Source organism: Rhyacophila brunnea, unplaced genomic scaffold (genome assembly GCF_057557595.1).
Source record: "Rhyacophila brunnea isolate RB1 unplaced genomic scaffold, BYU_Rbru_1.0 scaffold_266, whole genome shotgun sequence".
Taxonomy (NCBI): Eukaryota; Metazoa; Arthropoda; class Insecta; order Trichoptera; family Rhyacophilidae; genus Rhyacophila; species Rhyacophila brunnea.
In genome coordinates, this window is record NW_028232931.1 from 64480 (window position 1) to 78667 (window position 14188).

General features: G+C 33.0%; 1 protein-coding gene across 1 annotated transcript; it reads right to left on the reverse strand.

The window, feature by feature from the left end:
• Positions 1–1759: 1759 nt before the first annotated feature.
• Positions 1760–11498, reverse strand: LOC147068715 (ubiquitin carboxyl-terminal hydrolase 46-like). Its single transcript, XM_085951870.1, has 3 exons — positions 10033–11498; positions 7002–7153; positions 1760–5834 (listed from the first exon to the last, which is right to left on the reverse strand). Exons 1-3 carry the CDS (start codon positions 10188–10190, stop codon positions 4990–4992), a joined length of 1155 nt encoding a protein of 384 aa, XP_085807996.1. The 5' UTR covers positions 10191–11498; the 3' UTR covers positions 1760–4989.
• Between the last annotated feature and the right edge of the window lie 2690 nt (positions 11499–14188).

Here is a 14188-nt window from a genome sequence, read left to right on the forward strand (position 1 = left end):
ATCAAGCCTCCCAAGCCACAAGATCTCAAGCTAACAGCCAGCGATGCCCCGTCTGCAACCCGCCAAACCGACATTACAATCGCCATGACCAACCCACCGCCAACGACTACCCTGTATCTACGATAAAATAAACACGCCTCGACAAAATACACCGTGCGTTTCTGTCCCCCACCCCCGCTTCTTGGCCATGACATTATCACGGTCTGCCATCTCCGCCTAAGAGCGCAAGAAGGCCGGTGATAACGTATATTTCCAGTTTATGTGTATCCAGGTATTATACTACCCAATTTGAAAACTTTTATTCCGTATTTGTGCCTTTTCTGTTTATTATACTATCTAACATAATTCGACCTCGAAATGGCACCATGCTCTCGTCAACACATATGGACAGGTGACCGGCAAAATATAATAAATTAACTTGTTGGCGCCGCGACGGACACATGTGGCCAGCACATCATAAAAACCAATATTTACATAAAAAAATCATCAAAATGAAAAAAAACATTATATTCTTACATAACCTATCAAATAATACCTTAGAAACAAATAATCGTTTTTTAACTATTTTATGTAAAACTAGTTGGTGATCAATGTGTTAAACAAATGCATTGAAGATTTGATATACACATCCTCAATTATTTAGAAAAAATTGTTGCCTCTGAACAACGCATGACCCATCTCTGTCATTAGTCTTTAGTATATACCTTTGCAAATAAAAATATATTTTCAGCACATCAGATACTTATCCTAATACTTTGAATTTAAATGAACACTTTGCTGTTACAATAGGTAATGTTAACATACATAATTTAAACGCTTTTATGGTAGATTATAGTGACGTGCTCAGGTAGCGACTCTCATTATTGACCACTCAAATTCTCATCCTTCATCCATTGTTGTCATGAAATTTCCTCTCCAAAGTTTAATTCTCGCTAGATATTTTCATTATACTTACGTTTGAAATCTACTTCAGAATACAGCATTGTTTAAAAGTATGTTATGTTCTTTTCTTTACACGCATCAAAAAGTTTATGCGAATTCTCGCGGAGTTCCTTACACTACTCGTAGAGCTCTAAGGTTCTGCAGATCTGGTTTGGAATCACTGCACGATATGGAGATGAATTATTTTTAACGTTTGGCGATATATTGGTGCTCACGATGGGCAAGTGACTATGCGTCAGGCTTATAATGTCGTGGGTCTCAGGTGCAAATCGCGGGTCTGGCAAAAATTCACGTTGTTTTTCAAAACGTGTTTGCACCCAGAGTATGGACCTAATAGGTTGAGCAAATGACTAATATCCATTTCTCGTGTAAACAAAAATCTGTTAAGAAACGTCTCCGTGAGGTGGCCTAGATCTACATAGGAGCACATGTAGAACAAATATAAAAATATATTATATATTGATGAAAACATGCCACATTGCCAGTGTTGACACCTTTTTCTGTGCTAATTATAGTACAAAGGTGTAAAAATATAGTATTTCTGAAAAACTATAGTACGGGAACATTTTTCACCTTTAAGATTCATCATTCAGAATTAAAGTTATAACATTCCACTATAATTTTATTATAGTACGGTTGACAATACTATACTGCAGATACAGTGATTGGAGTTCGCATTCCCTCTCATCTCGTTTTTCCTAAATAAATATGACAGGGTAATATTAAAATTCATAAACTTTGGTTTGAAAAGATTATTTATTATGTATGGATTGAACATAAAATAAAAATTACCGTATCAAGGCAAATATGACGATCATTAATTATTCAAGAATAAGACAATGTGAGCAATACTGTTGCATTGTGACACTAATGGTGATTCTGACCACTGGTTACCTAATAATGCGATTCTATATGTATCATTATTTTATGACAAATACACATCACCAAAATCCATTTGTGACTTTGATATGATACTATCAAAAGAAAACATCGCCTATATATGGATTGATACGAAATACATGGTTCTGTAGGCTTGGAATAAACAATAATAATTTAGTCAGGTAATTGATAACCTCTAAAAATGTAAGAACTTAAAACAACCAATCGTGTGAGGGAAAAAACTATAAGTAAATAATAATAAGAAGTAATAAGTAAGTACAGTAAAAATAATAAATACATACATATTATTGTCATTTCTAGAAAACAGCAGTTTTCTATATACACGTTTTATTTGTGGTTAAATGAAAAAAACAATATTATGCGCAACATAAATTTTCACAGAAAGGCATAACACAATGTGCCTTCACAAAAATATTACAGATTCATGAAATGAGAGTGTGGCGAGCATAGACCTGACATTGTCAGTCAACTTTTTTTTTAATAGTAAAATGAAAATTGTGCCACAAAGGTAAAAAAAAAACATAAAATAAAGAATTGCAATTTGATCTTCCTTCAAAGCATGATCAATTATTACAAATAATGTCTTAAAATATCTAAATAACATAGTTAGATACAATATTATTATTATTGTATCTAAAAATTACCGTATCAAGGCAAATATGACGATCATTAATTATTCAAGAATAAGACAATGTGAGCAATACTGTTGCATTGTGACACTAATGGTGATTCTGACCACTGGTTACCTAATAATGCGATTCTATATGTATCATTATTTTATGACAAATACACATCACCAAAATCCATTTGTGACTTTGATATGATACTATCAAAAGAAAACATCGCCTATATATGGATTGATACGAAATACATGGTTCTGTAGGCTTGGAATAAACAATAATAATTTAGTCAGGTAATTGATAACCTCTAAAAATGTAAGAACTTAAAACAACCAATCGTGTGAGGGAAAAAACTATAAGTAAATAATAATAAGAAGTAATAAGTAAGTACAGTAAAAATAATAAATACATACATATTATTGTCATTTCTAGAAAACAGCAGTTTTCTATATACACGTTTTATTTGTGGTTAAATGAAAAAAACAATATTATGCGCAACATAAATTTTCACAGAAAGGCATAACACAATGTGCCTTCACAAAAATATTACAGATTCATGAAATGAGAGTGTGGCGAGCATAGACCTGACATTGTCAGTCAACTTTTTTTTTAATAGTAAAATGAAAATTGTGCCACAAAGGTAAAAAAAAAAACATAAAATAAAGAATTGCAATTTGATCTTCCTTCAAAGCATGATCAATATTTCAATTATTACAAATAATGTCTTAAAATATCTAAATAACATAGTTAGATACAATAATAATAATCATCACAATTAATTTCAGGAGCATTTCCCTGTAAATCTATTGAATCAATGCAGTAACTCTTTGTGTGACAAAATAATAATACTTTGCAGTACCTAATCTTACATACCTTATTATTTTTACTTTTACATAAATAAATAAGTGTAACCATATGTAATTTTAACAAATCAAAAGTATATCGATTATTATTTTTAACCATATATAGAAATAACTTAAAAATAAGTTCAAGTTAAAAATAAAACAGTTCACTAAATATGATATTTTTCAAATCTCTTAATAATTTATTATACTGACCTACAAGTGACCTAGGTCAATTTCTGTAATGTATATGTTACACCGAATGTGTGAAATTGCGTATTACACGAAATGGGCAATATTTTGCCTAATTCATGAATAAGACAACAGGCTTGCATTATTCATGAATTAGGCAATTTATCTGCCGAGTGCGTGAATTTGGCAGGGTATGGAATTCTTAAACTATCAGCATGACAGTAGAAAAAGTAAATTTAATACGGATGGTTTTATTAGTTATAATTGGACATAATATTATTATTATTAGGTTAGGTTAGGTTTTTTAATTCTGAATTCAACTGAATGTTCATTTTAAGGTTAGCTAACAAGTGTCAGCAAACTATAAATCATACTAACACAAACAAACAATCGACCATTGCCTGAGACCCAAGTACGAATCAAATCGCGAAAATTCCTTTTAATAAAATTCTTCCGTTATCATATAGTTCTTGATTTTTTTTGGGCATAGTAAATGGATATGAACGTCATTGTAGTTTATTGATTGGTATATTTTTATATAATCAATGGCGTTTGACACATTTGGTTAGTTTGATTAGTTGCAAAAAACACCACGGGAGCGCGACCATCTATTTTGACCAATGCATGAGCATTTGACACATTTGGCTTAGTTGCAAAAAACATCACCGTAGCGCTACTATCTAATTTGCCCAATGCATGAACTAAGCAGAAAAATTACTGCCGAATTCACACTCTCAGCAGATATTTTACCTAATTCAAGAACAAAGCAACGGGCCTGCATTTTTCATGAAATAGGCAAAATTTTGCCGATTCACACATTCGGAGTAAAATATATACAATTAATAATTTGCCCAAAACAAAACAATACCATTTTTAGAGATATAGCATGACCGCTAGTTTTAATGTGTCACAAATAAAATACAATAAATAAAACTCACGGGAATCTTCAATCTTCCCATTTTTATATGACAGTAATAAACCTACATGACTCATTTATTTCATGTTAGCTGTGACATATATACATTCAATGAGTCAGTGGTTGGTTATAATGCTATTGAAGCTACCACTTAAGTTGACAAAACAAATATTTTTGTCAGTCATGTTCATTTTTCTGCAACCTAGTGCTTGCAGAAAAATCCTAATTTACTGCAATTCGTAGTTATTATTAGTGTCATTATGAAATTTTTGTTATTTTCATACAACAGTAATTGGGGAAAATAATACATTTAAAATTTGTTCATCCAAATGCGTAAAATCAGTGAGGAGAAATTTGAATTTGGTGTTTTCTTGACAAGTCTTAATCTGCTTATTAACAGAAAGTACTCATTCAATTAATCAAAAAAATTTAGATAGTGCCAATGAAAGTAGAGCATAAAATAGTATTTTAAAATAATTTTCCTGTAAGCATAGTTTTCTCAAAAAACCAATTAATTTCGATTGAGTGCTTCAGTGACCATTTTAAAATACATACTTTGCTCATTGAGACATCATCCTCACTGTCTTTTTCCAGAGAATGTTCTGTATTCTGAATTAATCAAATCAGTATAAAACTTTGGTAGTCGGCAGTAGGCTATATGATCCTCTTCAAAATTGTAGATAATGTTTAGAGGCTCAGTGAGCTGATTATCCTCAATATTTTCAGCGGGATTGTTATTGACGCGTTTATAAAAAATAATGTATGGCGAGTTGAATGCCTCCATCGTTTTTAGAGTTTCAACAGATATTTGGATAACAGATCCATCATTATACGTATACCAAAGGTCACTATCTTCGCCAATGGTGAAATAATGGCCCGAATCTGGAGTCTTTCCACTATGTATGATGGTCGCGTACAATTTGTAATAAACGGTTTGACCATTTTCGTTAAGAATAACCGTTCTGTTGACAAATACTTTGTGATTTAATTTCGACCGAATTTGTGTTTCCGGGTTATATGTAAAATATTTTAGCACAAGAATCAGATTTTTTGGGGCCCTTATTAAATTCATAGAGCGCTCAGCATCTTGGAGACAATTACACGTATGACACGAGTACTGATTTTGGCTAGACAAAACTTCAACTTTAAAGTAGTAATCAATAAGTTCTTGCAAAGAACTGCAAGCGGCACCTCCAGGTAAATGTTGGCACATTTCATCATCCGGGAAGCTTAAGTGAATATCACGGAAAGTATCGTTTTTGACACTTTGAGTTTTGCAGATAGTGCACATAATAGATGATGCCATCACACCGCCAAAGATATACTCCACTATAGTATTGAAATATAGGTCAGGGGTGGTTGGCTGCCACCGTTTCACAGATTGGTTATCGTCACCCGCTTCCTCCAGTCGTTTGTTGCAAGCTGCAATCAATTTTAAGCATAATAAATACCGTGTGAAAAATAAATAAATTATTGGCATTTCTGGAAGATATAATGAAACTTTAAATCGTTAATTTGAAATTGACATGACTGAAATTAAAAAAAAATTATTTGTTTGGTTCTGTGCCAAAGCAAACATGTTCGCGGATATGGCCAGGCATACAGTGCCGGCCATACAAAAAATGCAAACTTATTCGCCTGTCTTTGAAGACAGAATGCCAATCTCAGGCATTTGTTTTGAATAATTTAAAATTCGGAAGAATACTGGTTCAATAATGAAACATTTAGCATAATATGATCTGCACTGTGTTAAGACGATACATCAGTGAAACGGCAAATAATTTTCAACTATAGGCGCGACGAAAGTTTGGACTCGCTGGCATTCGGAGAGCGAACGTCGAGGTGTCAATACGTCAATTTGTTTTGTGATGGCGACGGGGGTATTAATTCTTAAATGGTGTTAAGATGACTAAAAACGTTACCCATTTTCTTGAAAAAGAAAAATGAATATATTATTATTGTTACTAATAGAAGAATAAACAGAACATTAAATGGACGCATGTTGGATTTATATGACAAAATATATTTCGTTCGGCATGCCTCATTTGCACCCGCGAACCACAATCCGCGCATCGTCTAGCCTCAATCTTTTTAGACCATGCCTCAACTGAGGTATTGCCTTAAAGGTTGGTGTGGCCACTTTCTTTCGGATTGCGAGATGTTTTTGAGAAATGCTATCTCCCATTGCTTGTGCTAATGCTCATGCTCGATTACGAGATAATTATTATCCTAGGCAGCTGTGGTGAGTTAATTTTCGGATTTTAAGAAAGTAAGGTGATTAGCCCAGCGTTCTTGAGAGCCTTGAAGGTCGGCTCGAGCAGATTTTTCTGACAGGGATTTTCTTCCTTAAGTTTCTATTCTATGGTCAGTAAATCTAATCATGTTATTCCTTTCAAATATATATTATATTATTCCAATACCAGTGGCGAAGGGTGGAGGTAGGCTGTCAACTTTAGTTAATATTAGCCTACAATGTGTGGATAGTATTTGTTAATTTTTAAAATTCAATTAAACCTTGCCTATCCAAGCGATAGAAGGTAATAGTCAAAAAATATTTGTTTATCTATAAAATTATATAGCTGTATTTACCGACTGATGACTCTTGCAAAGAATAAGAACACCCAGCTTCTGAAGGTGTTACGATGTCAGCCTGCGATGTCTTATTTGACTCTCCTTGGTATTTGTCAGGGTGCAAGGCTAAGGTGGCAGTCTCTCGATCGTGGAGTTGGTGGAGAAGATAACTGGAAAAAATTATATAATCTTTTTTATTGTCTCAGAAACATAGGTTGATGTTCTAAAGTTAATCTATATTATATTCCAGTTTATGTTTAGTTATGAAGATGGTAAGGCCATCCGCTCCGCTCGAATACTCAAAAAAGATGAGACTGAAACTCCAGTATCTAGCTAATGTATTTCAATGGCAACTCACAGACGGCAAGACTGGAATCTCTCAGTTTCAAAACGTCCGAAACCGAAGAGACGCGACATGCTAGTCTCCCGGTCTCTCAGTTTCCAGTCACCCATAAAACAGTGGTAATATGGCCAATATCAGTAGATTCGATCAAAAATCATATTTGCTTGCCAACATTGGTAGAACTGAACTAAACAAGCAATAACAAGTCAATACGTCAAAAGTTAAATGGGCGAACCGATTTTTAATTTAAAATATGTGGCAGATGCTGAGAAATACTCCTGCCTGTATAATTACAGGCTGCCAGAATATTCCCGTAAAGATATTACGGAAAAAGCTTAGAATGAAGTAGGAAAGACAATGGGTTTGACAGCTTGAGGTTATGAGATTTTTAGGTTTCAGTAGTGCTGTGTGCGAAGCATCAGTCACTGGCCAGTTTATTAGTTCCATCAGCAACCAGTTTGTCGGATTTTAGTTTTTGCGTGAGCGGATGGCCTTAGGTTATAAGAAAAGATGTCCACAACATTGGGAGACATCTTATTAGTTTGTAATATATATATACAATTCATTTTAAAACAAAAAATATTTCCTAATTAGGCTGATATTTAATTATCAAATATCTTTTAGGAAGAATATTTCATAAAATGTGACAGCATGACAATACTTTTTATGAAAGATTAGTGGTAAAGAGTGTTTGCAGTGTTGCCTGTAAAATTAAGCAGATTGAAAACAAAAATTACGAAAATCTACAATTTTGCTTGATGTAAAATAGATTAGTGGCCTTCGAAGCGTTCTATTCTTATAAGAATCTTCTAAAAAATCACATAAATGTGACGTTTAATCCAATACAATATTAAATTTCAGTATGGCAACACTGGGCCATTGTTGTAACAGGTCGTTCCAAAATGGAATATGGCAAAAAAATTAACCAACAACAATTGTTGATCGTAGAACATGAAAAATATGAAATAGATTTTTTTAATAAATTACAAAAATGGAAATAAAAGAGTGGAAACGGTTCCATAACAGAACAGAACATGATAAAACAGAACATGACAACAGAACATGACAAAACAGAACAACGAAATATATAACTATGACCTTTCAGGAAAAATATAAATTTAATATTGAAATTGTCCTATCTCTATTATGTTGATAGATTTTTAATAGCACAGATTTTCAATACGCCATAATAAATCAAATTATATACCTAATTTCTGCATTCCTAATCACTAGAAAGCCTCAAATAAACGGGACTTGCCGGAACTCGGTGTTGCCGGCAAGCTTAGGTTATCTCATCTTAATCAATATAATATGAATACGTGTATTAATTAAGGCGATAAGTACCAAAAACATAAAAACTGACATTTTTATAGAAAAATGTTCTACATACCAATGCCAATAACTTCAACTATAGTCTAAGTGCCTCAAGCAAGTCAAAAAAATACAGCAAAATAATTAAACCTGTCGACGTTGTCAGTCCGTTGGCGTGTTTTATTTATAATGGTGTAAGTACCACTGCAGTGGTCAATGGCATTCAATATAAAATAGCTGACGATGGTGTGTTGACACTTGCGAGTTCTTAATACCTAAAATTATTGAAGCTGCCGTGATTGCTTCACACTGTAAAACTACATTTTTCAAAAGGTCTGCTTCATGAAATTTTACTGCAATGACTTGGTATTTTGTAACTACAGGCAATACTACTTTTTGGTACTTAGAGCCTTATTTAATACACGTATTCATATGTTCAAAATGATTGGGTGACTAGGTACAATGAAATAATGACCTAACCTAAATAGATTCTACAAAAATTAATGTTTCATTTTTCCCCTGGCTGTTTTGTGCGGTTACCGTGGAAACATACATAGCAAGCTAACATAGATTTGTTACTTATACTTGTAACTTTATAAAATATTTTTGAGCAGTGTAATATATCTCTCATGATACAGAAACGCTATAAAAATATTTGATAAAATATCTTTGATAGTCTAATACCAGCCTTATAGAGAGAATGATTTCTGGGATAGATATCATCTTTAAAAATCCTTTGCAGGTCGATTGTTTGGACGCTGCATCAGTTAAAATACAACCTCACGGTGGACTGAATTCTAAAGAATTTTTTGAGACTTTTTTTAAGGCTATATGGATACTATCTGTGGCTTTATCCAACTAGCTTTCTCTTAGGTATGCTTACATACTGTAGTTTAAACACTAAAAGATATCTATATTTGGCCATGTTTTTTTTCAGACTTGTACATGGTGTAAATGAGAACCCTGCTATTTGTTATTCTTAGTAATATTGTCCTGTATGTCTCTGACAACTATTTTAGAAATCGGGAGCATCAATCAGTTGTTTGTTCTCCCAAGGTGCAGAATTAACCTGCCACTGGCTTATTCAGTGTACTTCCATGTATCTACTTTATAGTTTTTGTACCTATTTACTCTTTATACCTACTTACTGTTTTTCTAATACTGCATATATTTCTGTTTTTAAGCATCATGTTGTGAATGTCTTGAATTTGTAATTTGTAAATTTGAATTAAGAATATTATAACTATAACTCAGATAACTTTCAATAGAATATGAAAACTTTTATGAAAAAAAATCAATTTGATTTACATTATAATAATAATATATTGGGCAATGATTATCGATTTGTGGTAATTGACCAAAAAAAGGGTCTAAAAAATAATGAAATAAATGTACCTGAGAAACTCAGAGCTGTCCTGTTGACGGCCCCAGATGAACCAAGGGGGCATGGCAAGTGTGTAGAATTGCTTTACATTTATCTGTTCATATGGCGAATATTGCAGGCAAACAAATAATTCACCCAATATCTCAAACAAATCTTCATCGTCCTTCATAATCACCAAATTGCTAAACCTGGATATCAAAATTAATAAGAATCATAAACACAAACGGTGCGGAAACCAATAGCAATACAAGAACTTATTTGTAAACCAAATCATATATCTCATCATCATCATCATCATCATCTTTTCCTTTCATCCTTTCGCGATATGCCCAGCATGCACCTCTCCATACCACGTCGTGCTACTCTAAGTTTCTGGATCTCTCTTTTACTTAGGGTCCATGTTTCACACGCATATGTGATCACGGGAAGCACACACTGGTGGTTGAACACTTTGCGCTTTAGGCACAGTGGAAGGTCACTTTTGAAGACATTATTCAGGCGGGCAAAGTACTCCAGCCAAGCTTTACTCCGCGAACAATTTCATCAAATATACATCCATCTATAGACACTTGTTGTCCCAGATAGATGTAGCTTTTCACCTGTTCGAGCTGAGTGCCATTGATGAGGATCTCTTTTTGGCCAGCAAAGCACTTGAACATGACTTTCGTCTTTGTTACATTTATTTTCAAACCTACTTTGTTGCTTACTTCAGCGAGTTCCTGCATTCTGCTTTGGAGGTCTTCTGAGTCTTGTGAGAAAATTACTATGTCATCGGCAAAGCGCAGATGACTCAGGTATTCCCCATTTATGGGTCCCTTTGTCATTCCAGTCAAGTTTCCTGAATAAGTCTTCAAGTATCTATTAACTATTCCATCATATATCTATTAACTATTAATGACAGCAAAGTAATGTCAATTAATACGCTTTTACTTTATTAAATTCAAAACACTATTTTTAATTTAATCCATTATATTTAAATGAAATAAGTAACACTTTAAAGTTTAATATATAACAAACAATGACAATATAAATACTGTTGTCATTACCAAAAATATTGCACAGTTCTTTAAATAAAAGAATATTATTCATCAATTTATAAGCAAATAAGAGTATTAAAGAATTTTGACTAAATTTAGCAGTCAAAAAGAGTGGAAATAGGTTAAATTGAATAGGTGATACACAACCTCCATTCCGTTGTTTTTAAATGTCACATTGCACTCATTGCAGACCACAAGATATTGCCAGCTGGCATATTGCTCTTACAGTTTGCAACGCAATCTATAAACTATGGCAAGCATGCGTGTATGACAGTTCATTTCTGTTGTTGTATATCTCATACCTCGTTTACTGTATGCATCCACGTTAACACAATCACTGCTGACCTTTTAATTACCACATTTAAATAACACGTTAATTACATCTAATGGCCAACTGCTCCAAACGCGCCAGTCGCGGTGTTAGCACTAAATATGTTTTAAATGGCACATACAAATTTTATCCATGCAACTTAATAGACATACAAAAGACTTGATAAATTATATATTATTGATAAATATATATTGGTAAACTGATAGCGACCAGTCATGCTTTTCGGCTATATATTATATAGTTGCCACTGGCCTATCAAAACGCATTAAATTGGTAGGTAGCAACAGAGATACCTAGCATATTGCTGTGAAAACACATGATGATGGCTGGCGAGTGTAATGAATATTTTTCATACAAGCATTTGAAAAATATTTTTTTAACAAAAGGTACATGAAAGATCACTATTTTTCTAATTTATTAAAATCGGTGTGTGTACCTACTTATGTATGCGCGTTAGAAGTTATACTTCTTTGGCGTAACAAAAATATGAAAACAAAAAAAATTATCCCGCCTGCCAATAATTTACGTAAGTAGAAAATACAATAAAATAATTGAAGAAAGATATTAAATACAATTAATAAAGTTTTGATTAAATGCATAATCAAATTAAAATGATATTTATTTCTACACAGTTAAATTGTTTTTACATAATTAAACAAAATAATACGATAATATCACAAAATCTTAACTTCAATAAAACCTACTTACCTACCTATCAATATTTTCATATAGTTATTAGTAGGTAATAAAGATTAATTTTAAAATGAGACCTCATTATAATATATAGATACACCTACCTAATGTTAAAAACAAGTACCTAGGTATGCAGAGTTTACAAGAAATTGTGTAGGTCTTTTGATGTTAATTTACTCAACTTGGCCACTAATAGTTTTACACTATTTTAGTATTGGTGTGACATTTTTGGTAGAAAAAACACATCTGTTGTCACATGTAACAAATTTCACTCGAAACAAAGTACAGGTAGAATAGCAAATGTCAAATCGGCGCATGCTGCTTTTTCATTAGTTTCGCTAGTCCTAGCATGGTCTCGCATATGCGCGCAGAAGAAATTAGCAACAATGGGCCCAGTCTTGATTTATGATCATATCCCGTCTTAATATTATTCCAGAGTGGTAAATGTTTAATAGTTGTGTGTACTGTTAACACTAAATTTAACACCGGCACGTGCACCCATGAATAGTGACCACAAAATTTTTAAGTATACAATTTCATAACGGTAAACATGTCTGCTAAAATAGAACCGCAGGGTCCACCAGCAGAAAATGGTTCGCCATCGCTGTTCTAAGCTGTACTTCGAACAAATCGGAAGCTATGCTGAGCACCATAAAATCACATAACAGCAGTGGCGAGGGGTGGAGGTAGGCTGTTAAGATTTGACATAAATAGTTCACACTATACTTTGTCAGTCACACGTATTTGTTTTCATTGAACTAAGAATATAATTTGCATATGGTGCTGGTTAGTTTTTAAAATTCAATTAAACCTGTCTAACCAAACGATAATAATTTAGATATGCCAAGGGCGAGTCGACAAAAATAGTGCATAGTTTACTATGCACTGTTTATGCCAATCTTAAGAGCCTGTCTCTATCCCTCGCCACTACACTACAGTAACTATAACAATATTTATTTATTTACTATACAATACATTGATTGACACACAGTTACAAGGTTTAAAAACACGCGCAATAATTTAAAATAGTGGCAAACTTTTTATCGCATTAATTTAATGAAATCATTGGGGTAACTAGTGATGTGCAAAGTGGGACTCGTCAGACTTTAATAATGCAAATCCGCAAGTCAATGGCGGGTATCAGAAATCTACATTACATTAACAATGGCTATTATGAATTTATTATTCTGATGTTCTGGCAAGTTATAAAAATGATATTATTATATTTATGAACATACATACTGCCTTGTCAATATTGTTTGTGTGCCGATACTTGTAACTTTAGTTAAGTGCACCTCTGATTCTAATTTGAAACACCTCACAAATATACATATTAGAAAAAGACATGGCAACTGACTTTTGTGGTTTGAATCAAGATACCAATAATAGGTACTTAGCTTAATAACTAGCCAGCGTCAGAAATGTCTCAAAATTTCAGTCTTGCAACACTTGTTTTTGAAGTATTGATGCATCAGGTGTCTTCAATAAAGAATGTCAAATTCTCAAATCTTGTGATTCACTCATTATTAAACTACTATTAGCAAGTCCATGTATGTTAAGACTTAGATTTGGAGATTCCTGACACTGCCAAGTAATCAAAGTATTATTGGTACCTTGACTCAAACCACAAGTCAGACGTCAATGTAAAGCGCTTCAGCAGTATGACTACTAGTTAATTTCATTGTAATTAGGTAGGAGAAAGGTGGCTTAATTATTACTAAAGCACATTGGCTGGAATTCGATCTATGCAGGTTCAAGTTTTGTCCAGCATCGTATTTTTTGTAATATGTATATTTCTGAGTTGTTTTTAATGAAGAATGTTAACTAATTAACTAATCTTGTGAATTATTTACTGAATAAAAAAAAAAGTTTCTGAAAATATCAGTTATAAATTTAGGTTAAAGAAACCTGGTGAACTAATTCTAAAAATGTATCAAAGCTTCAAACATTTTTGATACATCAATCAATTTAGTGTCAGTAGGTACTCACTCTTTGGTTAAATGTAGTGCCTGTAGCACGCTGTTCATGTAACATGTATTTCCGAGATTTTCCAATCCGACATTCATCTTTTCTGATGAGTTTGAACTTCTCAAATGCCAGAAAGGA